This window comes from Elgaria multicarinata, chromosome 8 (assembly GCF_023053635.1).
Source record: "Elgaria multicarinata webbii isolate HBS135686 ecotype San Diego chromosome 8, rElgMul1.1.pri, whole genome shotgun sequence".
Classification (NCBI taxonomy): domain Eukaryota; kingdom Metazoa; phylum Chordata; class Lepidosauria; order Squamata; family Anguidae; genus Elgaria; species Elgaria multicarinata.
This window is the reverse complement of record NC_086178.1, coordinates 5635387-5662771: the sequence shown is the minus strand read 5'-3', so window position 1 is coordinate 5662771 and position 27385 is coordinate 5635387. Positions and strand designations below refer to the sequence as shown.

Here is a 27385-nt window from a genome sequence, read left to right as displayed (position 1 = left end):
CGCCCCCCATTTTTAGAGATGTTTATATGGGGAAAAAGTGCGTATTAGAATTGAAGAAATACGGTAGTCCAGAAACTTGTTAGCTAAGAATATGACTAGTAAGACTGGGAAATAGGAGCACATCACACCAGAGTTTCATCAACTTCACTGGCTCCCAATCTGCTTTTGGGCCCAACAATCTAAAGTCCTGGTTTTGATCTTTAATACCCTTTACAGCTTGGGAGTCACATATCTTAGTCTAGTCCCAATAATGAAGTCCCATTAAAAACTCTGTTCTGATTTGTGTAACCAACAAAACCACCTAGTATATTTTATTTATTTATTTATTTATTCACAGATGAATTTAAGGACCTTATAACTGAATTCCTTGAGCCCAAAAACATATATTTTGACACAAGTGTTTTGGAGCTGAAATAGGTGCAGTTAAAATTGGGCAGCAGCCATTTTGAAAGGTGGTGCCTAGAAAATCTGTTCCAGACTATGGTGATGTCTAACCATCTTTTTCTAGATCTCTTATACATATACTAGGTGGTATATGCCCTAAACGGTTTGGGGCCAGGTTATTTGAAAAAATGCCTCCACCCATATGTACCTCCCTAGACCTTAAGATCATCTACAGGGGCCCTTCTCCGCGAGCCCCTGCCAAAGGAAGTGAGGCAGGTGGCTACCAGGAGGAGGGCCTTCTCCGCTGTGGCACCCCAGTTGTGGAATGAGCTCCCCAGAGAGGTCCGCCTGGCGCCTACACTGTACTCCTTTTGTCGCCAACTGAAGACCTTTTTATTCTCTCAGTATTTTAACACTTAATTTGAACTTAAATTTTACTGTTCTAACTCTGTATTTTAATCTTATATCAATTTTGATGCGTGGTTTTATCCTGGTTGTGCTTTTGATACTGTATTTTGTATTTGTGTTTTTAACCAGTTGGTAGTTTTATTATGGTTTTAATTTTTGTGAACCGCCCAGAGAGCTTCGGCTATTGGGCGGCATAAAAATGCAATAAATACATAAATAAAAATAAATAAATAAATTTTGTTGGTTAGACAAAACCATCTAGTATGGCTTGTTAATCATGCATTGTGGCTTATTTTTCTTGAATAAGCCACCTTGAGAACCTATGGTTTGTTGTTGTGTTGTTCAAGGCGGTTAACAAGCCACACTGCAGAAGGTGTTCCGAGTTTGGAAAACAGCTTACCAACAGTTCAACAAACAACCCATGGTTCAAAACAACCCACACTCAACTCAATGGTTGAGTGTGGGTTAGCGTGCTGTGTGAACCCAACAACTGTCAGAGAACAGAGTTGGAGCTTGGCCTTCACTCCAAATAAAGACACTTCAGTGTTCTCTCATGGTCTGGGGAAATGCCACCAGTCAGTGGGAGAGTACACATTTTGCATATACTAGTTCCTAGATTCAGTTAAATCTATCGGGTGAGAGGGGTGAAATACGCTGTCAGAAACCCTTGAAGAGCTGGTGCCGTTCAGAACGGAACAATACCGGCCTTGGTTGAACCAATGGTCTGATTTAGGGGTGTTGCTAGACTTGGGCTCAAAACTGTTTCCCAAGACCTTGTATCTATCTAATACTAAACAAAAAATTAAGGATATATATACAGTAGAACAATAGTATTTAATGTACAAGAATAAAGTTAAGATTAACAAGAGCGTTGCATTACAAGTGCAATAGCATATTGCACAAAAACAAATGTCTATCAGAAACAACGTAGAATGAGGGTTGTTTCTGCTAGACATTTGCTTTTGTGCAATATGCTATTGCGCTTTCAATGCAACACCATTGTTAATCTTAACTTTATTCTTGTACATTAAATACTATTTTTCTACTGTACATGGTTGTTTGTTAAGGACTTCACCTTTCCTTGCTCCTTGTATCTATCTCCCAGAGTTCTGAGAAAGGCAGCTTCATATGTTGTAGATATTGTATAGCTGTTAGCAGTGCAGAAAAGGACAGCCAAAATTATCAAGAGACCGAAGGAGAGGTCCCCAACATGGTGCCCTGCTGCGCATGGGCCCCCAATGTGAGGACTGTTAGAGGAGTACGACAATGGAACCAGTTACCTAGGGAGGTGGTGGGATCTCCCACACTGGAGGCCTTCGAGAGGCAGCTGGACAACCATCTGTCAGGGATGCTTTAGGGTGGATTCCTGCATTGAGCAGGGAGTTGGACTCCATGGCCTTGTAGGCTCTTCAAACTCTGCTATTCTGGACATTACGAAAAACTTCCTGACTGTTAGAGCAGTATGACAATGGAATCAGTTACCTAGGGAGGTTGTGGGCTCTCCCACACTAGAGGCGTTCAAGAGGCAGCTGGACAACCATCTGTCAGGGATGCTTTAGGATGGATTCCTGTATTGAGCAGGGGGCTGGACTCGATGGCCTTGTAGGTCCCTTCCAATTCTGCTATTCTATGATTCGATGACTGTGGGCTACTCCAAAAAAATGGTATTATTACTACTAGTAGTAGTAGTAGTAGTATCCTGCCTTTTGCCCAATACTGGGCCTCAAGGCGGTCTTACAAAGTTTAAAACATACATTATAAAACCTAGGAAAAGAAATTTTTTTAAAAAAACATTTAAAATACACAACAAAACTATAAGTCATTAACATAGCTGGAGGACCAAATTACTCTCTAAAGGCCTGTTGGAACAAACAAGTTTTAGCCTGCTTCTGAAAACCCATCAAGGAGGGAGCCAGCCTAGCTTCCCCGGGAAGAGAGTTCCAAAGCACTGGAGCAGCCACCGAGAAGGCCCTCTCCCATGTTCCCACCAAGTGCGCCCGTGAAGATGGTGGGACTGAAAGAAGGGCTTCTCCAGAAGATCTTAAAGCACAGGCAGGCTCATAAGGGAGAATACGGTCTTTCAAATAACCTGGACCCGAGCCGTATTAGGCTTTACAGTGGTTCAGGCTTTACAGCTAAAATGAAACACAGTAATTGATGTTCTCACTTTGACATAGAAAATTTTAGCTTGGACTTCTAATTTAAGGAAGTGTTCAGAAGGAGCTTCACATCCGTTTAACAAGTTATTCCTCTAGTTAAGTATTAGTTTCACATCCTTAAAGCTAAGTGGTTATCTGGCGGGTACCTGATTTCCTCCTCACTGTAAACATAAAGATATACATACAGGGATTTTAATATACATACAGGGATTTGTATGAAAAGCATACAACTTTCTAGGACTTATACATAAACTTCAAAGCGGACCAAACATCCAAGTACGTATCCATTTGAAAATGGTGTCTAATTGCCACCCATTCAAATATTTAAAGCTTTGTAGGGTTCTCAGCTCATTGCATTACAGAAGGTGAGTATTTACCCTTCCTATATTATCAGTCTTTTAGCTGTCAAAACGGTGCAGAAAATCCATTTACACGGACCATTTGCTAATTTTTTCTGAAGCAGACAAATAATTTAAGTGTACATCAATTAATATTAAAAGACTGCTCCAGTACAAAATTTATCTGTGTAATTATTCCCCCCACCCAAAACGAAGCAAATACTGGACCTTGCCAAAACATGTGTTTCAAAGAAGCATTATCCACGTTGCACTAGCAGCAATTACCTGCATTAGATAGTCCCTTACTAAAGATGTGTTGCCGTGTCTGACAGACATGAAACAAAAAATTTTGCTAAATAAGATGCAGCCTAAGAATATGCAGGTACCAAAGCAGCGATCCACTGGTTAGTCATTTTGTGATGGCACCCCAGCAATTTCCCAAATTCCCAAGTGTGCCTTTGAATCCAAAAAGGATGGAGGGTCCTGGGCTACAGCAACTCCCCTATGAGGGAGTAATTAAGTAGTAGTATTATGGTCACAAGACCATCAAGGTAAGATAGTGCTGTGAATACAATGCTATAAAAGCGATAAGTTAATTAAAAATAAAAATTGAGTAAGTAGATTTAAAACATCGCTTATGTCCCACTCATAACAATATCGCAAATGTCCCACTCATAACACAAGATTTAGCAAGGTAAAATATTGTCAGACATTTAATATCATTCCACGCCAACAAGCAATTTCACCAGCGCAGAATCTAACCACCTGCAGTTACATGTAGATTCTGGCTGGCCAAGAGATAATCTATATAAAACACATCAGATCTCCCAAGTATTCCTTGTAAAATAGGAGTAATAAAAATATGCCAAGGGAAGATCACGAGGGAAGATTACAACAGTTGGAAGCGTTATTTTTTTAAAAAAGGATGAGCAAGGGGGGACACGATAGAGGTGTGGAGAAAATGCATAATACTAGAATTATGTTTTACAGTGGCTCCATTCCTTCCTGGATGGGCGGACCGAGAAGGTGGTACTGGGGGACTCCTGTTCGACTCCTTGGCTGTTGGCCTGTGGAGTCCCTCAGGGCTCTGTTTTGTCCCCCATGCTATTTAACATATACATGAAACCGTTGGGAGAGGTTATCCGGAGTTGTGGGGTGCGGTTCCACCAGTACGCTGATGACACCCAACTCTATTACTCCTTTCCACCCAATTCCAAGGAAGTGGTTTCTGTGCTAAACCGGTGTCTGTTGGTGGTAATGGATTGGATGAGGGCGAACAAATTGAAGCTTAATCCAGATAAGACAGAGGTGCTCCTGGTCAGTCAAAAGGCAGATCAGGGAATAGGGGTTCAGTTTGTGCTGGATGGGGTTACACTCCCCCTGAAGACGCAGGTCCGCAGCTGGGGTGTACTCCTGGATTCAGCCCTGAGCCTGGATGCCCAGGTTTCAGCGGTGGCCAGGAGTGCATTTGCACAGTTAAAGCTAGTGCGCCAACTGCGCCCGTTCCTAGAAATGTCGGACCTGGCCACGGTGACACATGCCTTAGTTACATCCCGATTGGATTACTGTAACGCGCTCTACGTGGGGCTGCCTTTGAAGAGTGTTCGGAAACTCGAGCTGGTTCAAAGAGCTGCAGCCAGATTGTTGACTGGGGCTGGTTACAGGGAGCACACAACTCCCCTGTTGAAACAGCTCCACTGGCTTCCAGTCTGTTTCCGGGCACAATTGAAAGTGCTGGTTATAACCTATAAAGCTCTGTATGGTTCGGGTCCAGGTTATTTGAAAGACGTATTCTCCCTTATGAGCCTGCCCGTGCTTTGAGATCTTCTGGAGAAGCCCTTCTTTCAGTCCCACCTTCTTCACAGGCACGCTTGGTGGGAACATGGGGGAGGGCCTTCTCGGTGGCTGCTCCAGTGCTTTGGAACTCTCTTCCCGGGGAAGCTAGGCCGGCTCCCTCCTTGATGGGCTTTCGGAAGCAGGCTAAAACTTGTTTGTTCCAGCAGGCCTTTGGAGAATAATCTGCCCCCCCCCCATCTATGTTAATAACTTATAATTTTGTTGTGTTTTTTAAAACTTTTTTTTTTTCAATGTATGTTTTAAACTTTGTAAGACCTCCTTGAGGCCCAGTATTGGGCAAAAGGCGGGATACAAATAAATAAATAAATATAATAATAATAATAATAATAATAATATAGAATTCAGGCTCATCCAATAAAGCTGAATGGTGGGAGATTCAAGGCAGACAAAAGGAAGTACACCTTCACACAGCACATAGCTAAACTATGAAACTCACTACCGCAAGATATAGTGATGGTCACCAATCTGGATGGATTTAAAAGCGGATTGGACAAATTCCTGTAGGATGAGGCTATCAATGGCTACTAGCCCTGATGGCTAGGTACTATCTCCAGCGTCAGAGGCAGTAAGCCTGTATAACTAGTTGCTGGGGAACATGGGTGAGAGGGTACTATTGTACTCATGTCCTGTTGTGGGATCCCCATGCGCATCTGACTAATGCAGAAAAAGAATGTCAGACTTACCAAGCATAAAGCTTCTTATGGTCATATGTGCCATACCCTATTGGTTCTCCTGGACCTCTCAGCGGCCTTCGATACCATCGACCATGGTATCCTCCTGGATAGGTTGTCTGAGCTGGGAGTGGGAGGTACTGCGTTGCAGTGGTTCCGCTCCTACTTGGACGGCCGATTCCAGAAGGTGGTGCTGGGGGATTATTGCTCTGTGCCGTGGCTCCTAAGCCATGGGGTTCCGCAGGGCTCTATTTTATCCCCTATGCTGTTTAACATATACATGAAGCCGCTGGGGGAGGTTATCCGGAGATGTGGACTGAGGTGTCATCAATATGCACATGATACCCAGCTCTACCTTTCCTTTTCATCAAACCCAGGTGAGGCAGTGACTGTTCTGAACCAGTGCCTGGGCACGGTAATGGACTGGATGAGGGCTAACAAACTGAGACTCAATCCAGACAAGACGGAGGTACTGTTAGCGGGTGGTTCATCTGTCTGGCGAGGTGATGTTTGCCCTGTCCTGGACGGGGTTGCACTCTCCCTAAAGGATCGGGTCCGTAGTTTGGGGGTGCTCTTGGATCCAGAACTGTCACTTGAGGCACAGGTGAACTCAGTGGCAAAGAGCACCTTTTATCAGCTCAGGTTGATATACCAGCTGCGCCCTTATCTGGACAGAGATAGCCTTGCTACAGTGATCCATGCTCTGATAACCTCTCGTTTGGATTACTGCAATGCGTTATACGTGGGGCTGCCTTTGAAAACGGTCCGGAAACTTCAACTGATACAAAACAGGGCAGCACGGTTACTAACAGGGACTGGCCGACGAGACCACATCACGCCAGTCCTTTTCCAGCTTCATTGGCTGCCAGTCCAGGTCCGGGCCCGATTCAAAGTGCTGGTATTAACATTTAAAGCCCTAAACGGCTTGGGGCCAGGTTAACTGAAGGAACGCCTCCTCCCATATGTACCTGCCCGGACCCTAAGGTCATCTTCAGGGTTCCTTCTCCGCGAGCCCCTGCCAAAGGAAGTGAGGCAGGTGGCTACCAGGAGGAGGGCCTTCTCTGCTGTGGCACCTTGGCTGGGACATGAGCTCCCTAAGGAGGCTCGCTTGGCCCCTACATTATATGCTTTTAGACGCCAGGTGAAGACCTTTTTATTCTCCCAGCATTTTAACAATCTATATATTTTAAATAACATGGTTTTAAATTTGTAATTTTGCATTGCTGCTGTTTTTATCTGGTTGAGCTTTTATATTGTATTTTATATTATGGTTTTATACTGTTGTTTTATACTTTGAATGGTTTTAATTTTTGTGAACCGCCCAGAGAGCTCTGGCTATTGGGCGGTATAGAAATGTAATAAATAAATAAATAAATAAATAAAATATGACCAATCCTTCTTGAGACATCCAGGGAAGGTGAGATGGTAAAGCTTACACATGAAATACTTTCAATTAGCTCTCTTAAAAGAAACATATATATATATACTCATGACAATGGAAATACTGTGGACATTTAGAAGTGTCATTGCTTTTAGAGTTGTGTTAAAGATTGTACACACAGACTTCCCTATATGCAGTGTGTGGGCGGGGGAACTCTGATTTGTCTTCAAAATGGAGCCGTAGCTGCCATGCAGTCATTTTTTAAAAACACTATAGAGCATTGGTTTCCAAATGGTGGTCTGTGGACCCCAGGGGGTCTGCATACCCACCCAGGGGGTCTGTGGCACCATTCACGTATTCACCATTCATTTCTGGAGTCCACTGACGACGAATTCCTGCCAGAAGTAAAATCTAACATCTCTGAGCTCCTGCGTGATTTAGCGACTAGCTTCAGAGATTACTTCCCTGCACCTAATCCTGGAAACTCATGGAGAAGGAACCCTTTTTGTTGACGTGACTTGTGAGGGTTCATTGAAATCATTTTTCAAAGAATATAGACTGGACCAAACCTGGGTGAAGGTTTTTCCTGACTATAAGAAGTTAGGTGAAAAAGCTTTGAAACATCTAGTTCCCTTTTGTTCCACATATATTTGTGAACAAACATTTTCAACATTTTGTTATATTTATTTATTTATTACACTTATATACCGCCCCCATAGCCAGGGCTCTCTGGGCAGTTTATATGAAGCACAAGCACAGAAATTGGCTCAATGCTGATCCAGATTTGAGATTAAAATTAGGAAATATTGAACAGGATGTGGAAGGGATTGTTCGGGACAAAAAGAGGCATGATTTCTCCCATCACATTTAGGTTTAGTAGCTGCTAGTCATGTCATAATTTGTTCAATTGTAAATTAGACGTTAGTAAAATTAAATTCGTCTTTATATTCCTAACTAAATCATTGTAATTTTTGTGTGGTAATATCACAAATTTTATGGTGTTTTTTAGTATAACTAAAATCCTTTGCTTATTAGGGGCTACCCCTTATTTTCTCCAAAAAATTGCTTCGCACAGGTAACTAAATTTGTTGGTTGTTTTTATGCTCTTCGTGGTTTTTAATTTTTGTGAAGCGCCCAGAGAACTTTGGCTATTGGGCGGTATAAAAATGTAATAAATAAATAAATAGGGAACAATTTTTTCAAAAGTAGGGGATCCAAGGCTTGGCATTTGAAAAACAAGGGGTCCACAGTACTTAGTTATTATTATTATTATTATTATTATTATTATTATTATTTATATAGCACCATCAATGTACATGGTGCTGTACAGATAACACAGTAAATAGCAAGACCCTGCCGCATAGGCTTACAATGGAACCACTGCTATAGAGGGCTCAAAAATGCAAGATTGAAAATAACAACACAATATGGAAGATATTTAAAGTCACTTCAAAGAAAGTGTGAAGCTGTATAATTTTATATGCTTGAAGGTGGTGGTTGAGAAAATACGATCTCATTTGTTAACAAAGTGAAACACTTGCCTTGACAAATAGCGTCAGGACTTTACAGTGAGGTCAGCTAAACAGTGCGGGGTTTCCAAGAGGCATATTGGGGATTTCTGCTTGTTTTCTTTCCAGCATTCTTTAAAAGTAAGAGCAGCCAACATAAGGCCTGCTTTCTGGCTATTTCCAATGAACCAGTTGCTTAGGAGTGTTTGTTAATAAGGTGCACAGAGACCCACGTTTTCCCTAGTGATCCAAGAGAAATGGCGGAACTAAGAAGGTGGTGTTAATAAGCTGAACAGGCATTCATCTCTCTTGCAAGACTGGTTCTGAAATCCGATCCATAGGATTCACTCAGGAGAGAATCATACTTCTTTTCATACAAATTCAACATGTTTGAAACACAGTGAAGGAACACAGGGGCCATAGCTAGACTTGGGGTTTATCCCTGGATAGTCCAGGGGTCAAACCTGTTCATCTAGGTGATACACAGGGGATCAAGTGCTCAGGCAGGGGCAGACCCTGGATGATCCCAGGATAAACCTTAGGTCTAGCTGTGGCCAGGGAAACTGCTTTATAAACTGACGCACCCCCTGATCCGTCTAGCTCAGTATGGGCTATACCAGCTTTCCCCAACTTGTGCCCTATAGCTGTGCTGGACTACAACTCCCATGACGTCCCAGGGAAGGCTGGTCTACACCACCTGGCAACTCAAGAAAAGATCTTGCCCAACCCTACCTGGAGATACCTAGAAAGCCTGGTACCTTTTATACGCCAGCCATGTGCTCTGCCACCCAAGGACAACACTTCTCCCTAGGAAAGGGAGCAAATACGGCCCTCGTTGCTGCACGTGGAGGAAAGGCCTGTCTGAAGGCCCAGCCTGATGCCCCTTTTCCTCTTTCCTTATTGGCAGCGTCAGCACAAATCCTCCCGACCCACTTTGCCCCTACCTGGGCCAGGGAACAGAAAGTCTCCACGGCCATCCTGGACTACCCAGACTACCGCGTGCTGCTAGAGCAGCTACTAAGACATCTGGAGCTGAATCGCTCCAGCTGTTCGGTGCCTGCCTTTCTCTCGACAGCCTTTGGCTACTAACAACCCCTTCCCTTTTGGACCAAGGCCAGCTGCAGACGACTCTTATTCCTCCCACAAAGCCCCCTTCGCGCCTCCAGCGTTTGCAACCCGGGACGCCGCTGCTCTGCAAGGAAGCCCCGCTCGACCCAGGCAGCAAACATGCACAAGGTCCCAATTCTAGGAAAAACACGTCGCCTTCTTCCTGCGGATCCCCGCGCATGTTTACTCGGAAGTAAGCCCCACTCCGCTGAACAACGTGCGCGGGATCGCGCCCTTCCTCCTTCTCCCCGTCTCAGCGCAGCCCCAGCGCACGTAGCGACGAAGGCCAGAAAAGCCCCACAGGAGAGAACACACACAAAATGGGCAGCCCCCCACGTGGGTGAAGAGCGAGGCCAGCGCCACGTGCTCCGCTTCCTCCATTCCGCCACTTCCGTCCGTCAGAGCAGACCTATCACAGCGCGCGGGCCTCCCACCGCTACCTCCCATTGGCCACGTTCCTTCCACCCGCCTCCGAGCCAGGCGCGCCTTCTGATTGGGCGGGGCGGGCCAGCCGCCCTCGGCTAAACCCGCCGACGTCGGGAAAGCCCGAAGATCGCTTGTCCATCTTCGCGAGTGGGCGGGGCGAGAGGCTACGCGGCCGCCGATTGGACGCCGCAGCCGCGTGGGGCGGGAGAAAGAGTTAAGCTAGCCCTCGACCTCGCTCTTTTCGGTTCAGGCGGAGACTCGAGCGAGGCGCTGGGAGCGTGCGGTGGTTCTTTTGACTCGCTCAACATCCGGACAACTCCGCCGCCATTATGGTGAAGCTCGCCAAGGTGAGACCCGCGGCCTAGTTGTGGAAGAACATGGCGGCTCTTTTCTCCCCGCGTCAGCTTAAAAGCGTCTCTGAGGGACAATCGAGGACGGCGGCGGCGCCTCAAGCGGCCTTGTCCGCGTGGCGGTTTCTAGCACCCCCTTCCTCCTCACACGCATCTGTGAGGGAATTAGAGGGGGGTGAATAGAAGGGGCGGCGGTTTCAAGTCTCCCCCGCCGCCGCCGCCTTTTTGTCCCCTTCTGCGTTATTGGTTGAAGGGCTCCTCAGGCGCGCGTGCGTTACGGTAGAACGTTCGGCGGTTTCTAACCCCCCCCTTCCCCCCTCAATCTCCTTTTAAGAGGATTCGGGTGGGATTGAGGGAGGGAGGGAGAGAATGCGCGCGCGCTCAGAGGAGTTTCTAGGCGCCCCCGTCCCCCAGCTCGACGTCGCGCGCGCAAAAACCAGCCCCGGCCAACCAGCGAGAAGCGCGCGCGCGGCGGCGGCAGAGCGGCTCTTCTTTTTTTCTTTTTTCCTCCTCCTTTCCCCCCCTCCTCCCCCGAGTGCTGCGGAGGGGAGGGGAGGGGAGGGGGGACGCGGCTCGTTCTCGACCGCGCGCGCGCGCACACACACACACCTCTCCAGCCACGTGATCCCGGCCGTGTGTTGAGAGCACGTGGAGGGGGAGGAAATCTCTCCCCGGGCTCCACGTGGTGCAGCGATGGCCGCCTCTTTCTCTCCTATCGGTTAGCCGAAGCGGGGAAGCGGTGGGCAGCGGCCTCCCCGATCCCTGCCCACGAGGCGCGGCCGACGCCGCTCCCTGGGTCCTGCCATGCATCTCCTACCTGAGATCGGCGCTGGAGATTGGGCCTGGTTTCCCGCGCCTAGTAAGCCCAAATAGGGCTTATTATTATTATATTTATTTGTATCCCGCCTTTTGTCCAATGATGGGCCTCAAAGCAGCCTTACAGGGGCCATAGCTAGACCTATGGTTTATCCCAGGATTGTCCTGGGGTCAAACCTGTTCAACTAAGTGCCACACAGGGCATCCAGTGCTCAGGCAGGGACGAACCCGGCACGATCCTGGGATAAACCTTAGGTCTAGCTACGGCCAAAGTTTAAAACATGCATTGGGGGGTGGGAACCAACATTGGGAGCTTATTAGGGCCCTTCCTCTGCTTTGCCCATGACAGCACTTCATCCAGTCCTGGGGTAGAAAAATCCAGTGTCCCCCGTCCCCCCCAAATGTATGTTTTAAACATTGTAAGGCTGCCTTGAGGCCCAGCATTGGGCAAAAAGCGGGATACAAATAAATATAATAATAATAAAAAGCCTTTCCCAGCCCTGCTTCCCGAGACCGCTTTTAACTAGAGGCGCTGGGGATTGAGTGCCCAACTGTTTCACGCAAAACCCATGTTCCACAGTTACGGAGTTGTAGTGGTTTAAGGGGAGGTTGGTAGCAACGCAGCTTTTTCTTGTTTTATTCCTTTATTACATTTTTATATAGCCCGATAGCCGAAGCTGTCTGGGGGATTCACAAAAATTAAAACCATGAAGAGCATAAAAACAGGACAGTTACTTAATATCCTCAAGCAGTTTTCCCAATGCTGGCTGCGGATGGCAGGAATTGTAGTCCACTGCAGCTGGAGCTTTCATGTGAAGGGCTGGTACCGGTTTGGCGGTATTAGTTACGGTACTGTTGTCGCAGGAGGTGTTTTGTAAAGTGAATGTGTTTAAATAGGGTACAATCCAGGCAAAGATAAGATTGGTCTTCGTGGGAGGCCTGAGCACATGCTTGGAGTTACTTGGGGGAACTTCACAGTACCTGCCTTTGATTGGATTGTGGATGGAAGTAATATTAATTAAGCATCCATTTATTAGCAATTTGAAGGAAATCATTATCCCTTCCTGTACAAAGAAGAGGAAGCCTAAAAATGTGGGTGTTAAAGAGAAGTGTGCTTCTCAAAATCGGGTGCCATCATCTGAGGATCTGCTTCTTTTCCCCAGTCATGTGCAGAGCAACTACTTCAGTAGCCACTAGCACCCAGTAATCTGACGTTCTGTGAATTATAAACTTTCTTCTAGCCCTGAAGATGGGTATTCCCTTGCAAAGTGGTAAAAGTGCAGAGAGTTGCCATTTGAAGGTCTTTCTAACCCCTAACTGTGTACTTAGAACCGGCATAGAATTTCAAGTGTTCTGTGCCTGCTTTGGGCTTCTGAGGTGAGGGATGCAGCCAGATCACCCAGCAGTACCGTCCTAACGGTTCTTCAAAGATGCAGGAGCAACAAAGTCTACATGAATACTTAAAATGCTTCCAAAAGCATTTAAAATTTTCAAAGTAGACAGGGGGAGGGGCTTGTTTAGCACTGAAATCTTAATTCTCAACACTGAGAAAAGCAGACACCTAACTTGTGTCTTTTCTCCTTAGAACGTTAAAAATCAGCTTAAGCCGAAAAAAATGGCTGCCCTTCCTCCAAAGGACATCGATGATAGTGAAGAAGAAGAGGATTCATCAGAAGAGGAGAGCAGCGAGGAAGAGGTAAGAATCAACCACGCGGCCATGGCTCCTTCTGGTTGTTGTCTCTGGCACAATTCATGTTACCTTAGCAGCACAATTGGTATTCAAAAAGGATACAATGCCTGTATTGCATCATTGTAGAAAGCTATTTCTGTAAAAAAACAAAACACCCGTCTCTCACGCCTGCCACTTGAGTATCTTCAACTATACTTGTAGAGCCCCCAACCCCCCCAGAAAAAACAAAGAGACATAATTGCCGAAGCCATGTAGAGAACCACTCTGCAGTTTCCCCATGTGAAACAACACCCACACAATTCTTGCAATGACCATGCCATTATGTGATCCTTTGAGTCTTGCTTTTTGGCAAAAAACAGAATAAATAATACTAAATTAACATAGATGTTGAATCTAGCGTATTTATCTCAAAGGTGGACTGTAAGATAACATTTGATTGCATAGCACTGACATGAGAGTGATTCAGAATTGCCAGCATCATGCTCAAAGCAACCCATTAGGATTTGATTTACCTGGATTTCATTTAAGTGGAATATACAATAGTACAACCTATTGTATCTTTTTGAGAGCTATCAGCCACAGGGTGACTAATAAATCTTATTAAAGTGGGTCTCCAGTGCTAAAGCCATGCTGGTTCTCCATCATTCAGGTAAATCACTGTAATCTTGGATCCTTTTCACTGCAGTGATTGTGAAGATCTAGAAACAAAGACATCTTAAAATTTGGGTAGGCCTGCCAGAAGAGATCAGTCTTTATAGCTTTTTTAAAGTCAGAAAAACTGGTCTCTCTCCGCGGGCCATTTCACAGTCTGCAAGCAAGGTCCTCTGGGTAATGGTTGTCAGCCTAGTTAGAGACTAACTAAAGTCCTACTTAAAGTAGACACACTGAAATGAATGGGACTTTTAAGTTAATCATGACTGACTCATTTCAATGGGTCTACTCTAAGTAGGACTTCAGTTGGATTCTACCCCAGGAGATGCAAGACAGCATGGGCAAAAGGGAAGGGTGTCCAGCCAATTTACCCTCTTAAGCTCCATCCACTTTACCATCATAGAATAGCAGAGTTGGAAGGGGCTTACAAGGCCATCGAGTCCAACCCCCTGCTCAATGCAGGAATCCACCTTAAAGCATCCCTGACAGACGGTTGTCCAGCTGCCTCTTGAAGGCCTCTAGTGTGGGAGAGCCCACCACCTCCCTAGGGAACTGGTTCCATTGTCGTACTGCTCTAACAGTCAGGAAGTTTTTCCTGATGTCCAGCTGGAATCTGGCTTCCTTTAACTTGAGCCCGTTATTCCGTGTCCTGCACTCCGGGAGGATCTGTGCTGTCTCATATAATGGTGCTTTGCAAGAAGATTAAAGTTTGTTACACTATAGTATAACTTAGACGTTATGAGAACCTGGAGGATTGTCTTCTGGCGCAATCCAATGCGCTAGACTCAATGCACCAAGACTCAGAAATAAGTCTTGCTACATTCAGTAAAACTTTCTCTCTGGTAAGATTGCAGCCCTCCATTTTGCCTACGATTCAGCCTGCTTGGTTGTATTACCTATTGCAGACTAGAATATTTTTTGCCCCACAGATGATTGCTCAGAAGAAAGCCGCTACCCCGGCGAAAGCAGCAGCAGTTACTCCCAACAAAAAGGCAGCAACTCCTGGAAAGAAAGCAGTGGCTACCCCAGCCAAAAAAGCCGTGGCTACCCCAGCAAAGAAAGGAGCTGCTACTCCAGCAAAGAAGACACCAGTCCCTGCCAAAGGAGCAAAAAATGGGAAGAATGCAAAGAAAGAAGAGAGTGAAGAGGAGGAGGAAGATGACGAGGAGGAAGACGATAGTGAGGAGGAGGAAGGTGAATTGGGTGGGGTAAACAGTACTTTGGTAAACTCTTAAACTGATGCTCACTTGTTTGAGAATGTTCTTGGCTTTCGAAGCAAAAAAACAAAATTGGGAGGCAATATTTAAGAAAACGGCATAGTATTATTCATCTGCTGGCCCTGTGTTTGTGAAGGCTCTCTCTCTCTCAAAACTAGAGAGATGATTCTGCCTAGAGGAGCCAATACAGAAGTGCCTTGGAATACGCCGCATGGTCAGTAGGGGAAATAGCAGCTCGTTATGAGCCACCATGTGGAATTAGTATGTGGCACTTCTTGCTATAGCTGCATCTTCTGAAAAAGGACCGTCCCACTTAAACCAAATACCAGTTGTTGGTCCTTAAAGTTTCCAGGTCTTGAATGACGGTTTCCAGCTCTTTGCTTTACAGGAAGGGGCTCAGTAGGCATATTGAATGCAGCTGCTCCATTATCGGTGCGCTAATAACTAGTAAATTTCTTGCTACAGATGAGTCTGACGAGGAGCCTGCTGTACCAGTAAAGAAACAAGTCCAGGCAGCTGCGAAAAAGCCCGTAGCTACTGTGGCTGCTATAACGATCAAGAATGAGTCCGACCTTGAAGATGAAGACGATGACGAAGATGAGGACGACGAAGAGGATGGTAAGTCAGTTTTGATATGAAAAACGTTTACAGGATTTTACATCTTGGGGGTCTTAAAAGTTACAAAAGCCAACGCTGGATTTGAAAAGCAGCAACGCAAATGTAGTGTAGCCTAGCTGACAGTTAGTGCACCTGCCTCTGGTATAGGATCAAGAATACTAAAGAGAAGCTTGTGAGTCCATAGAACGCTTTATAGCATTCTATAAATGCTATAAAGGCTACAGGGCCACCAAGTTCGTTGAAAACTCAACAGCTGCTTTCGGAAGGAGCTATCTGGGGTGGGGGGAATGCTGCCTTCTTTATGCCTGGATACCAGCACAGATGATGAGTAATGGGACTTAATACTGATCTTGTGATGTCTCCAGTATGAGCTGATGTGTTGGTTCTTGTTGCACCCTAGCACAGTCAAATGAACACAAGAAGTAACAGCATGCCAGCCCCGTACCCGAGCACACCTGCATATCCAAGGAATAGGCCACACTGCCTTGCCTCGCATTCCAAACTCTGTGGTTTGGATACTTGACATCTTTCCCCTTTTTGAGTTGAGCCTGATGCTGTCAAATTAGCAGAAGGCGTCTGTATTGTGGTTCGTGCCCCTTATGCTGGGTAGGACAGATAAGCACCCGTTTGTGGTAAGCTGTAGTAACTCCTCCATTTGAAAGGAGTATCTTTCTGTCCAGTGGCTGTGGGCATTATTTAAAATGGCTGTGTTAATGGCTGCAGAGTCTGAAGAGGAACCCATGGATACCACTCCAGCAAAAGGGAAGAAAGCTGTGCTTGCAAAAGCTGCACGACCAAAGGTTACACCAGCAAAGCTTGCCAAGGAAGAGTCTGAGGAGGAGGAAGATGAGGAGGATGACGACGACGAGGAGGAGGAAGAGGATGACGACGACGACGAGGAAGGTGAGTTGAACATGGCCACTTACTGCTATTTCGTAGAAATTATGTTTGGACCTCCAACCGTTCAAACAGTAAAATTGTCTTGCCTTCACGTTTTGGTCCTAAAGCTGGAAATGATGTTACCTCGCTGAACTGATGTGGTACAAAGCACATATGAAAACAAATTAAGATAGTCAAGTCCTGATCCAGCAATCTCTTCTGGCATTCTCCATCTCTCTCTCTCTCTCTCTCTCTCTCTCTCTCTCTCTCTCTCTCTCTCGATCTTTCTGAAGTTGTATTTGTTTCTCTTCCTACTTGGCAGAAAATGTGCAAGAAACAGCTGGAAAGCGAAAGAAGGAAATGGCCAAGCAAAAAGGCATCCCAGATGCGAAGAAGAAGAAAACAGATGGTAAGCAGCCCATGAAAGAGTCTCCTCCCTCCCTCTCTCTCTCTCTCTCTCTCTCTCTCTCATGCACACACACACACACGCACAAGATTGCCTGTCCCTCCCTATCCTATTTCACATGACACATCTGTACATATCCATAAATAGGAGCAATTGGTTTTTTAGGGAAAGAGGCCATGTCTAACTCCCTCCCAAACAATGTCCTTAAACTGAAGCGCCTCCCCCCTTTTGCCCCATGTAATGAGTGGCGAGCATTCCTCTTCTAGTGAATAGTGCAAATCTACACTCTCCTCCCCAGGCTTCCTTTCAATATTACATGCTCACTCGACCTGTCTACGATAGGCATTTTGTTAGCCCGTAAGAGGATGCTGTGAAGGGAGGGAAGAATTGAGAAGAGCGAAAGAGAGACAAAAGGGACCGAGGGAAAGCATTGGGGATGTTTTGGGTCCGTGCTATAAAGCCGTTAATGCTCTTCCCAGGAAGTACTTCCAGGCCTTTTCTTCATGTATGGAAGCTAAACGGCCCACCGTGGATTTGTTTAAGCCACAGTGAGCTATGGTATGTGTTGGCAAGCATTTTGTATATTCAGTCCCTGTGTTGTCACCCAGCCAGCCATGTTATGTGAGGTTTAAACTTCCCGCGCACAACCGGTTTTCATTATGCAAGGGTTGTTTAACCCTTTCATAATCCACAGTGGCCGAGTTTACATGACACATCAGCTGCCAGCCGTGGGTTTGAATATGTAAAATGCTGGCTGGGACATGCCACGGTTTACTGTGGCGTAAAAGACCCATGGTGGGTTGTGTTGAAGGATGCCCAAGCCAATGTGCTGGAGGCTTGTCCACTTGATACAACCCTAAATTCACTCATTCCTTAGGGTTGTTAGTAATAACAATAATAATTTATTTCTTACCCACCTCTCCACTTTGATCAACATCGGGGAACAACAGTGAATATAAAACACATTAAAAACTGATTAAAAACATAGCATACATGCTTCTTATTCTCCCGCTGACTTTTTAGAAGCTGCCTTCTCCCTCTTCGTGGGCAATTTGAATGCAACCAAGGACTTTGATGAACTGAAGGCTGCCATCAGAGATTTCTTTGCCAAAAAAGACCTTCAAGTCCAAGAAGTCAGAATTGGCAGCTCAAAGTAAGAATTGCATTTATTTTTTTCTTTGTGTAAGCAAAATATGCAATTAAGGTTGCCTTTTTATAGTAAGACTTTCACTTTAGAACATGATTCCTCTGGGAAAGTGCTGATATAAGGTGTAAGAGGCTGGACCTCTTCCCTCTGGCATTTTGTTAACACCAGGCACAAGATGGAATGCAAAACAGCTTCTGTAAGTTGGGATTTGAAGGGAAATAATGCTGAACGAGACCCTAAATGTTGACAAAGTTATTTTAGGCTTTTGGTGGACTAGCATTAGACCCTAATGGGGATTTTACTTGTTCAAGAAGCCCTATTTCTTTCGGCAGCAAGCAAGTCTGCTACCTCTTTCCTCAGATCTTCTAGAGAGAGGCACGGGTGGCAGAGAAAGTCTGGCTTGCCAGATTTTGCCTAAGTCTGCTATATATCCTTTAGTTTTTAAGGCCCCACAAATGTTAGCCATAACTGAAATATGGCGTGGTTTTCTTTGTCCTTTTAAGACAGGCGCAAAAACTAGCTCCTGAACAGATGCTGTGCAGCCCCAGTGCCCCTCTGGATTCCTGGGGGGGAGGAGGAAGAGGTTAAAGCTGCCTCTCTCTCCTCCCCCCCCCCAAAATGATGTGGAAGCAACAAGGCCTGTCAGCGTTGATGGGAGGGAAAGGGGCTTTAGCCAACACACACGCCAATGATCTTGTGTGGGATGAGGGGGTGGTGAGGTTAAAGCCTCCCCTCCCCATGTGTGGGTGTGCATACATGTGGTACAGCATGCAGTCAGCACAGATGGGGGCCTTGGGACTGAAAAAGTTGTATCTTTTTGCATTAAGAAGTTTGTAGTTGTCCAGACTAGCGTCTCCATTGAATAGAGTTACCTGTTTTCAGCTGCCCCATCAACGCAGTCATACGTACCCTTTTTCCGACTAGATTTTATGGCAGGTTTATTTTGACACGTGGGGTCAATGTTGAAAATAAATCTCCCTTTGTGCTGCAGGAAGTTTGGCTATGTGGATTTCTCCACAGAAGCGGAGCTGGATAAAGCGCTTAAGTTTAACGGAAAGAAATGTATGGGCTTGGAAATAAAACTGGAAAAAGCAAAAAGTAAAGAGAGCATTCAAGAGAACAAGAAAGGTAAGTAACAGTGCAATTCTTCAACTTCTATTGAGCTCAATTGGACGTGTTCCTATTGCAGTCTGCTTGCCATGTATCTCAACAAGGTGTAGTGCTCATCTTTTTGCATAAGCCCCAAGTGTTCTTAGAGCCTCTTTAGCACCGACGTCATAGCAGCTCCCTTACTTGTAGATGTCTCTAGGGGAGCATCTTTCCTTACACAGATGAGTGTTTGGCCTGCCTGGAACGGGCTGAATCATCAAAGGATTTGGCCTGACTCTAATCTTGTGTGGCTTTTTCTTCTTCTAGAGAGAGACGCAAGAACCATCTTTGTGAGGAACCTTGCTTACAGTGTGACCCAGGAAGGACTGCAAGAAGTATTTGACAATGCCCGCGAAGTCAGGCTGGTGTCCAAGGACGGGAACAGCAAAGGGTACATAGCTAAGTCGAGCGCATTGTGCTGTCGCATCGTCGTGGTGACTTGCATTCAGCAACAGTGGGAACAAATGTTTTTCTCAATGGAAATCGTAACCCTGGTTTTATTTATTTATTGCGTTTCTATACCGCCCAATAGCCAAAGCTCTCTGGGCAGTTTACAGAATTAAGACAATTCAAAACAACAGTAAATGTTAACATTCAACATTTTATAGCTTTAAAAAATAAAACAGATTTTAAAATGTGGAAATGTTTTAGTATAAAACGCCAGTTCCAGTCACAAATAAGAATGTGTTCTGAGCCAGAACCAATCGGGAACAGGCCAAGCCTTAAATCAAGCCACATAAATAAACGTTGTTTCAGTCAGGAATTGACTTAGCAGAGATTAAGCAGCAACACAGCAGCTTCAGCGTTTGATTCTTCTGCTTGGTTTCTGAGCGCTGTCCCTCAGGAAGAAATATACTCACGACACGTAATGCTTTCTTCAGCAAAGATTTTACTGAGGCGTGTAACGTTTTCTGTACAAAATACATCCAGCATACACAACATCACCGGCCAGCATCCACCAACACCGCTATTACATCTGTACAACTTTATATACATTTCATACGTAGTATTGCACACAGTTTCATCAGCCAATTATTCAATTAACAGATGAGTCAGGAGGCCACCTCCCTTGTCCTTGACATTTTACTGTAAAAATGTTTTGCAGACATTTTACTGATGTGTAACACCTGTAGAAAATCGAGGATCCAGAGACTGTGCCAAAGTCCAATTTTTCTTCCAGGTCTTAACCCTCTGTGGGTAAATTTTCCAGCCCTGACCGTTTCATCTCATCCTTTATATCAGCCTTCCTCAACCTGGGGCGCTCCAGATGTGTTGGACTGCATCTCCCAGAATGCCCCAGCCAGCTGGCTGGGGCATTCTGGGAGTTGTAGTCCAACACATCTGGAGCGCCCCAGGTTGAGGAAGGCTGCTTTATATTGATATCAGGCTTTAGCTTATCAATAAATATTGCCGCTTTAATCTCTCCTCTGGAGACTCAGTTCCACTGCTAGCACAGAGATCTTCGCTAACGTTGCTCTATCAGCATGTTTTTCCCTCTCTACCAAGGCTTGGTTTTACAAGCTACTTTTTACACTGATAGGCCCTACCACAACAAGTCTACGTAGGTATAAATGTCGTCAGAATTTTTTCCACCCCCTGAAAGGTTCACTAGTAGTCTTGAATGTATTACAAACCACTTTTTCTGAAATGGAAATATTTGATTTCATGGCTTTCTGAACAATGCTTTGTTTCCCTTCCCACCCAGGTTTGCCTACATTGAGTTTAAATCTGAGGCAGATGCGGAGAAAGCCCTGGAGGAAAAGCAAGGGATGGAGATTGAAGGCCGTGCCATTGTGATTGACTACACAGGCGAGAAGAGCCAGCAGGATAGCAGAAAAGCAGGTAAAATGCCACCACAGACTTTGCACGGTAACTGATCTTGAAACCAGCTTGAAATGATGAGTCCAAACATTATTGCAAGGAAACCCCCCATGTCTTTATTAATGCCGCCTTATCTGTTAAAAAGCTATCAAAGCAGTGTTTTTTCCCTTCTCTGCTCCTTTTCCGAAACAAAACTTGGAGCACAATTCCATACTCAAGGTCACATTTGAGTTTGAAATTTCTGTCTCTTGTGCAGGTGGAGAGTCAAAGACTCTTGTTGTGAATAACCTCTCCTACGATGCAACAGAAGAATCTCTTCAGGAAGTCTTTGAGAAAGCTACATCAATCAGGATGCCACAGAACAACCAGGGAAGGTCTAAAGGGTAAGCAGCAGCAGATTTGTGGCGGCGTGGTTTTGGCAAGGCATAAAGTTGGCAGCTATGGTAGATTATTGCCTTGACCAGGTCACTCTCATATAGTTTGTTCCCTGACTTGACTCCAGCTTTTCTTTGTATAGTTACGCATTCGTAGAATTTCCTACAGCCGAGGATGCAAAAGAAGCACTGAATTCTTGCAATAACACAGAGATTGAAGGCAGAACAATCAGATTAGAATTCAGCACTCCTGGAGGACAAAACAGAAACGCAAACGCTAGAGGAGGATTTGGTCGTAAGTAGCCTTCCGTGTCCTAACGAAAAACACGTACCAGGAATGGGGGTGGAGTGTCAATATGTCACTTGCAATGTTGAGACCGCGCACTCTTTTGTTTTTCAGAACAAAGCAAAACACTCTTTGTCAAAGGCCTGTCTGAGGACACGACTGAAGAGACATTGAGAGAGTCCTTTGAAGGCTCCATTGGTGCAAGAATAGTCACAGACAGAGACACCGGCTCATCCAAAGGGTATGTAGAAAACCAGATCGAGGCTCTGCCTCTGTGATGGGATTTATGACACAAGCTATTGCAGGCGTCAAAGTATCCCAACGCTGCTGAACTACACTTAGGGGGTGTTCTGGTGATCACGGGGGTAAAAGAAGTAATTCCTCGTGACACAGCGTGGGTTGGCATGTTGTCCAAACCCGGCTTGTGGTGCAGTGGAGGTGGCTTCATACCCACTCTATAACCCCTTATGCAGGGTGGATACAAGCGTATCCACACCACACATTGGGTTCGGACAACACGCCAGCCTGTGCTTCACTGTGGGGGATTATGCAAATTGTGGTCAAATGTTCAGGGGTTGGGGGAAAGCCATGATGGTTTGTTTTTACCCCCGTGATCGTCTGAACCCAGACTTGGGCTCAGGTCAGTCATTTCAGTTTTCAAATGGGGCTGATATTTATTCAGGTAACAAAAGCACAGTCTCCCTACCTTCTCAATGAGCTCCTTCCTGCTCTAAATCCAGTGGCAGGTTATGGATTCGCACGAGAAGAAGAATAAAACTGCAACACTGGCTTCAGATGCCTCTGTCTACTTCAGATTGGCAATGGTCATTGCTGTGGGACAAACCTGCAAATTTTCTGCCTTGGAAATAAGTCTGGAAGCCAGTATACTTATAGCAAGGCTGAACATTGTATTTGTGAAACCCATGAAGATTCGGACAATCGGCTGTCTACGTTGTAAGACGCTTAGCAGGAGACAAGGCTGAGAGTGACTAGCCCAAGGCCTCTGAGCATCATTGCCGAGTAAGAATTAGAACTGTATCCGTACTCGAGCATACCGTGCTGGCTACAAACAACACCTTGTTATGCGGTCAGAGGGCTTCTGCGCATAACGCAAGGTTGTCATGCTTAGGGCTGCATTCAGACTAATTGGTGCCTTTCTTGGTGGTTCGCTTCCTCTGGTGACTAAACATGAGAGCGAAGAGCTTTGCTACTTGGGCATTGCTATATAATACCCTTCCTGTATAGCTTAATCCTCTAGAGAGGACTCTGAACTCACTGAATCAGTTGGGAGGCTGATCTATGTTACTGCTGATATTGAAAGATTCTGGTGTTATGCATTGTCTTGTGAACTGTGCGTAACCTGCCTTGAGCAGAAAGGTCGGTGAGGAAAAATCTGAGTTGACCACTTTCTAGCTTAGAAAGGCCTCTGTTGCCTCTGAAATGTCAGGCTGATACACAAGGTTTTGTACCATGTGTTCGTGTTCTTTGATGTTATCCCACAGGCGTAGTGGCGGTGGACGCAATGTCTAGTTCAGACCTTGCAATATGCCACTGCAATAGTGAACATCGCTACATTTAGTACAAATTGGAGCTTGGGGGCATCTTGGCTGCCTATAGCACTGTGTTTTTTTCCCCAAAGACTGGTAGCAAATAAGAACTAGCTGATCCTATAGGCAAAATCTGTCCCCCCTTGAAACTGATCTCTTTCCCTTTCCTAGGTTTGGCTTCGTGGACTTCGGCTCGGCGGAAGACGCCAAAGCAGCGAAAGAAGCCATGGAGGATGGAGAGATTGATGGAAACAAAGTGACCCTTGACTTTGCCAAGCCCAAGGGCGATGGTCCACGTGGCAGTGGCGGCTTTGGCCGTGGAGGCAGAGGGGGACGCGGTGGCGGACGAGGATTCGGCGGCAGGGGTGGCGGACGAGGATTTGGAGGTAAATGTGTATGGCTCTACGTCCTTTCGTATTTGACAAAAGTACTAAGAGTATTTTCAGAGCTGTGTTGATTTCTAATTTATTAATATATGTATATATATCTATATCTCTTTCCCCTCTTTTTAGGCAGAGGCGGTGGCTTCAGGGGAGGCAGAGGTGGTGGTGGTGACCATAAGCCCCAAGGAAAGAAGATAAAATTTGATGACTGAGTGGTTTGTTTTCCTTGTATCTGAAAGGACTCTGGGGTTTTTAATTCTGTCACCACAAAATGAGAGCCTTTTGAGGACATTCCAAGATGCGTTGCAGTCCCTCCCCCTAAGAGCTACTTGGAAAAAAAAATCCCTTTCAACGAAGAAACAGCCATTTGACTGCCTGGCCACGCATATGAACTTTTTAAAAGCAACAAGAAATGTGGGAGTTTACCCGTGTCAGTGCATTGTCCTGAATTTATAACGTTTTATCCCATGTACAAAATTAACTTCCTTACACGTTTCTGTAGGTTTTTTCCTCTTTTTTTTATTTCTTGCTGTAAAAATGCAAAATGTTTTATCATTTGTGTCTCGGCATACTGTCTTGGACAGATTAAAAGGCCTAAACAGATTCTTCGTTTTGTTTCTCAAAGTCCTGCTGCTACAATGGGAATTTCCCAACTAGCCAAGCAAGCATTGGGTGATAACCTCTGCCTGTATACTCCAACTTAGGACAATAGAAATGGCTGGTAATCATTGCTGAGTCCTTCATTTGGTCTAACCACCTTCTAAAGGCATCTAATTGAGCAGATAATGTCACATTTTGTAGTACTGTGTAGTTTAAACTATGTGATGTGTGAAGAAGCACATAGTTTTGGTGATCCTGAATTCAGCTGCATTGTTTTGAAGACTAACCCCAGTTCTAGTACTCTTCTTTTCTTTGCGGGTCTTGCACTAGCCTCCGGTCTGCTTCAGTTGCTCTTCTTCAGCTCTACAGTATCCTTTTTGAGATGTGGCATTGAGAACAGTACACAGACCTGTAACTGTCGTTGCGCCATGGATTTGATTATAAAGGCACGGTTTCAGTAAATAGCTATTTTATTTGGTTACTAATTCATAGAATAGCAGACTTGAAAGGGGCCTACAAGGCCATCGAGTCCAACCCCCTGCTCAATGCAGGAATCCACCCTAAAGCATCCCTGACAGATGCTTGTCCAGCTGCCTCTTGAAGGACTCTAGTGTGGGAGAGCCCACAACCTCCCTAGGTAACTGATTCCATTGTCATACTGCTTTAACAGTCAGGAAGTTTTTCCTGATGTCCAGCCGGAATCTGGCTTCCTGTAACTTGAGCCCGTTATTCCGTGTCCTGCACTCTGAGAGGATCGAGAAGAGATCCTGGCCCTCCTCTGTGTGACAACCTTTCAAGTATTTGAAGAGTGCTCTCATGTCTCCCTTCAATCTTCTCTTCTCCAGGCTAAACATGCCCAGTTCTTTCAGTCTCTCTTCATAGGGCTTTGTTTCCAGACCCCTGATCATCCTAGCTGCCCTCCTCTGAACACGCTCCAGCTTGTCTGCGTCCTTCTTGAATTGTGGAGCCCAGAACTGGACGCAATACTCTAGATGAGGCCTAACCAGGGCCGAAGAGAGAGGAACCAGTACCTCACGTGATTTGGAAGCTCTACTTCTATTAATGCAGCCCAAAATAGCATTTGCCTTTCTTGCAGCCATATCGCACTGTTGGCTCATAGAATTTGCCCTTCTCACAAATCTGCCCCTCCCCCCCATGGTGCTCAAAGTTTTAATTGAAGTAGCCTCCAAAACCCCAAGATCTCCTTTCCTAGATTGTCACACTGCCAGCTCATGCTTGATCAGTGTATATGTGAAGTTAGGATTTTTTTTTCTTTACCCTATTATACGACACTGGACTTGAATTTAATTTGACGTTTTCATGGCCCGTTGGAGAGATCCTTTGGGGGGGGCAATTGTTTTTGTTTTCATCACCCTGAATAATCCATATGCTTGTTGGTTCTCTCAAAGTGTTCTGGAAGGATTGGCTTTTGCAAAAACCGTGTTGACCCTTCTTCAGTGAGGTTTGTTCTACTAACTTGATAATGTTATCTTGGATGCATTCTAGTAATTTACCTGGAATGAGCATTTAGCTAACTGGGCTGTAAATTCTTGGATTCTCCCTGGATCCGTGTGTGTGTGTGTGTGTGTGTGTGTGTAGAGCCACTTTCCAGATATTGTATGGTGATTGATCCTGGGGGCAAGTTGCATATTCCTGTTAGATTAGCAATTTCATGTTTGAATGTTTAAGGAATTTGTAGGCGGAGAACCATCCAAACATGGCAATTTGTCAGTAAGCCCTAGAACTTCTTATCAGAATTTATTATTATTTACAATATTTATATACTGCTCAATTATCTAACAGATCCAAGAGTAATTAACATAGGTATAAACTGTAAAAGAAAAATTAAAACAAATCAGAATTCAATTTAAAAAGCTAATCAGTTGAGGAAGTCTACTCAAAACAGTTCTCAGCCGGAAGCAACCTTGTGTTGGTGCCTGCTTCACGTCCAGGGGCAGAGGGTTCTACGGAGAAGGGGCCACCACACTGAAGGCTCCTGTCCTGGTGGATTCCTATTGGGCTGTAGGTCCAGGAACATGCCCTCCAATGACTTCAGGGCTCAGGCAGGTTGGTAAGGGAGAAGGTGCGCTCAGGTATCCTGGTCCCAAGTTGTTTAGGGATTTGTACACTAGTACCAAACCCTTAAACCTGGCCCAGTAGCCCGTGTAATTCCCTCAGCAAAGGAGTTCTATGATTAAAAGAGGCAGCTTCTGACAGCTGAATTGTGTTCTGCACTAGCTCCAGCTTCTGGAGCAGTCTCACATAGAGCGCATTGCAGTAATCCAGTCTTGAGGTTACTAATGCCTGTGGCCAAGTTATCCCTGTCCAGAAGAAGCTGTAGCTGGCGAGTCAGAAGCTGGTCAAAGATGTGGGCCGCTGTGGCCACTTGGGCCTCCAGCAACAATGATGGATCTAAGTGTATCTCCAAACCTGATCTTTCAGAGGGTGCAACCCATCCTGAACAGGAAATGAGCCTGTCCTTCACACTTGGGAACCGCTCGCCCACAGGGCTTCCGTCTTGCTGGGATTCAGCTTCAGTTTATCGGCCCTCATCCAGACCACTACTGAGTTTAGGCACAGCCTGTCCCAATTCAGATGTTGCGGAGATGGAGCTGTGTGTCATCACCATACTTCCTGTAGAGTCGAGGTGGGGCACTTGACTCCCTAGATGTTGCTGGACCACGATTCCTGGCGTCCCTAACCACTGGGGATGGTGGGAGCTTGAATCCCAACTTCAGGAAGAACGCACGTTCCCTATCTCTGCTACAGCCCATATCCCACTAGTTCTATCCATTGCACTAGTATTTGTTATGTCCATTAGGAGCGGCCTGTGTTTTCCTTTAAAACCAAGCACCTGGACTCCTCCATCCCGGCCTAGAGAGGCATCTAATACTTGCGCATAAACATAAATAGGGATGTCCTTTCACTGCCAGAACTGCTTCCTGCAGTAGAACCGGGTTAGTGGGAGGAGAAAGCCTTGTGCAACTGGAGTTCTCATGCCGTGTTGGGTTGTACCAACAGCGTCCTCCAAAAGCCTGGCATGCATGTTTTCCTTTAGCGCCCTTTTCGTCAAACTGTTGTGTGTTCAAACGAAGTGAGACAGAGACTTCTGCCTGTTTAGAGACAAGACAGCTTCTACTTGTGCTACTTCTGGGCCGGGCCCACAGTATTGGAAATATCTCAGCTGATTCTAATATTGGATTGTACAGCTT

The 27385-nt window shown here is 45.5% G+C and overlaps 1 protein-coding gene and 1 non-coding gene across 3 annotated transcripts; both read left to right on the top strand.

Moving 5' to 3' along the window:
• The first annotated feature begins 10449 nt into the window (after positions 1-10449).
• Positions 10450-24176, top strand: NCL (nucleolin). 2 transcript variants are annotated; one of them, XM_063131779.1, is made up of 15 exons: positions 10450-10586; positions 12991-13101; positions 14676-14940; positions 15429-15581; positions 16305-16484; positions 16783-16869; positions 17890-18019; positions 19005-19141; positions 19430-19553; positions 20868-21004; positions 21240-21366; positions 21501-21652; positions 21758-21884; positions 23362-23555; positions 23709-24176. In XM_063131779.1, exons 1-15 carry the CDS (start codon positions 10569-10571, stop codon positions 23783-23785), a joined length of 2019 nt encoding a protein of 672 aa, XP_062987849.1. In that variant the 5' UTR covers positions 10450-10568; the 3' UTR covers positions 23786-24176. The 2 variants fall into 2 exon arrangements, with proteins under 2 accessions (XP_062987849.1, XP_062987848.1); XM_063131778.1 differs by having other exon boundaries at positions 23362-23576; positions 23703-24176.
• LOC134403213 (small nucleolar RNA SNORD82) lies at positions 15896-15961 on the top strand. Its single transcript, XR_010025752.1, has one exon. It is a non-coding gene; the product is annotated as a small nucleolar RNA SNORD82 (small nucleolar RNA).
• Positions 24177-27385: the final 3209 nt, after the last annotated feature.

What these genes read in the sequence shown, in the direction of transcription:
- NCL (XM_063131778.1), top strand. An exon ending in AACCAGGGAAGGTCTAAAGG is followed by an intron (nt 21,367 to 21,500) that starts GTAAGCAGCAGC and finishes TTCTTTGTATAG; the next exon opens with TTACGCATTCGTAGAATTTC. An exon ending in GACACCGGCTCATCCAAAGG is followed by an intron (nt 21,885 to 23,361) that starts GTATGTAGAAAA and finishes TCCCTTTCCTAG; the next exon opens with GTTTGGCTTCGTGGACTTCG.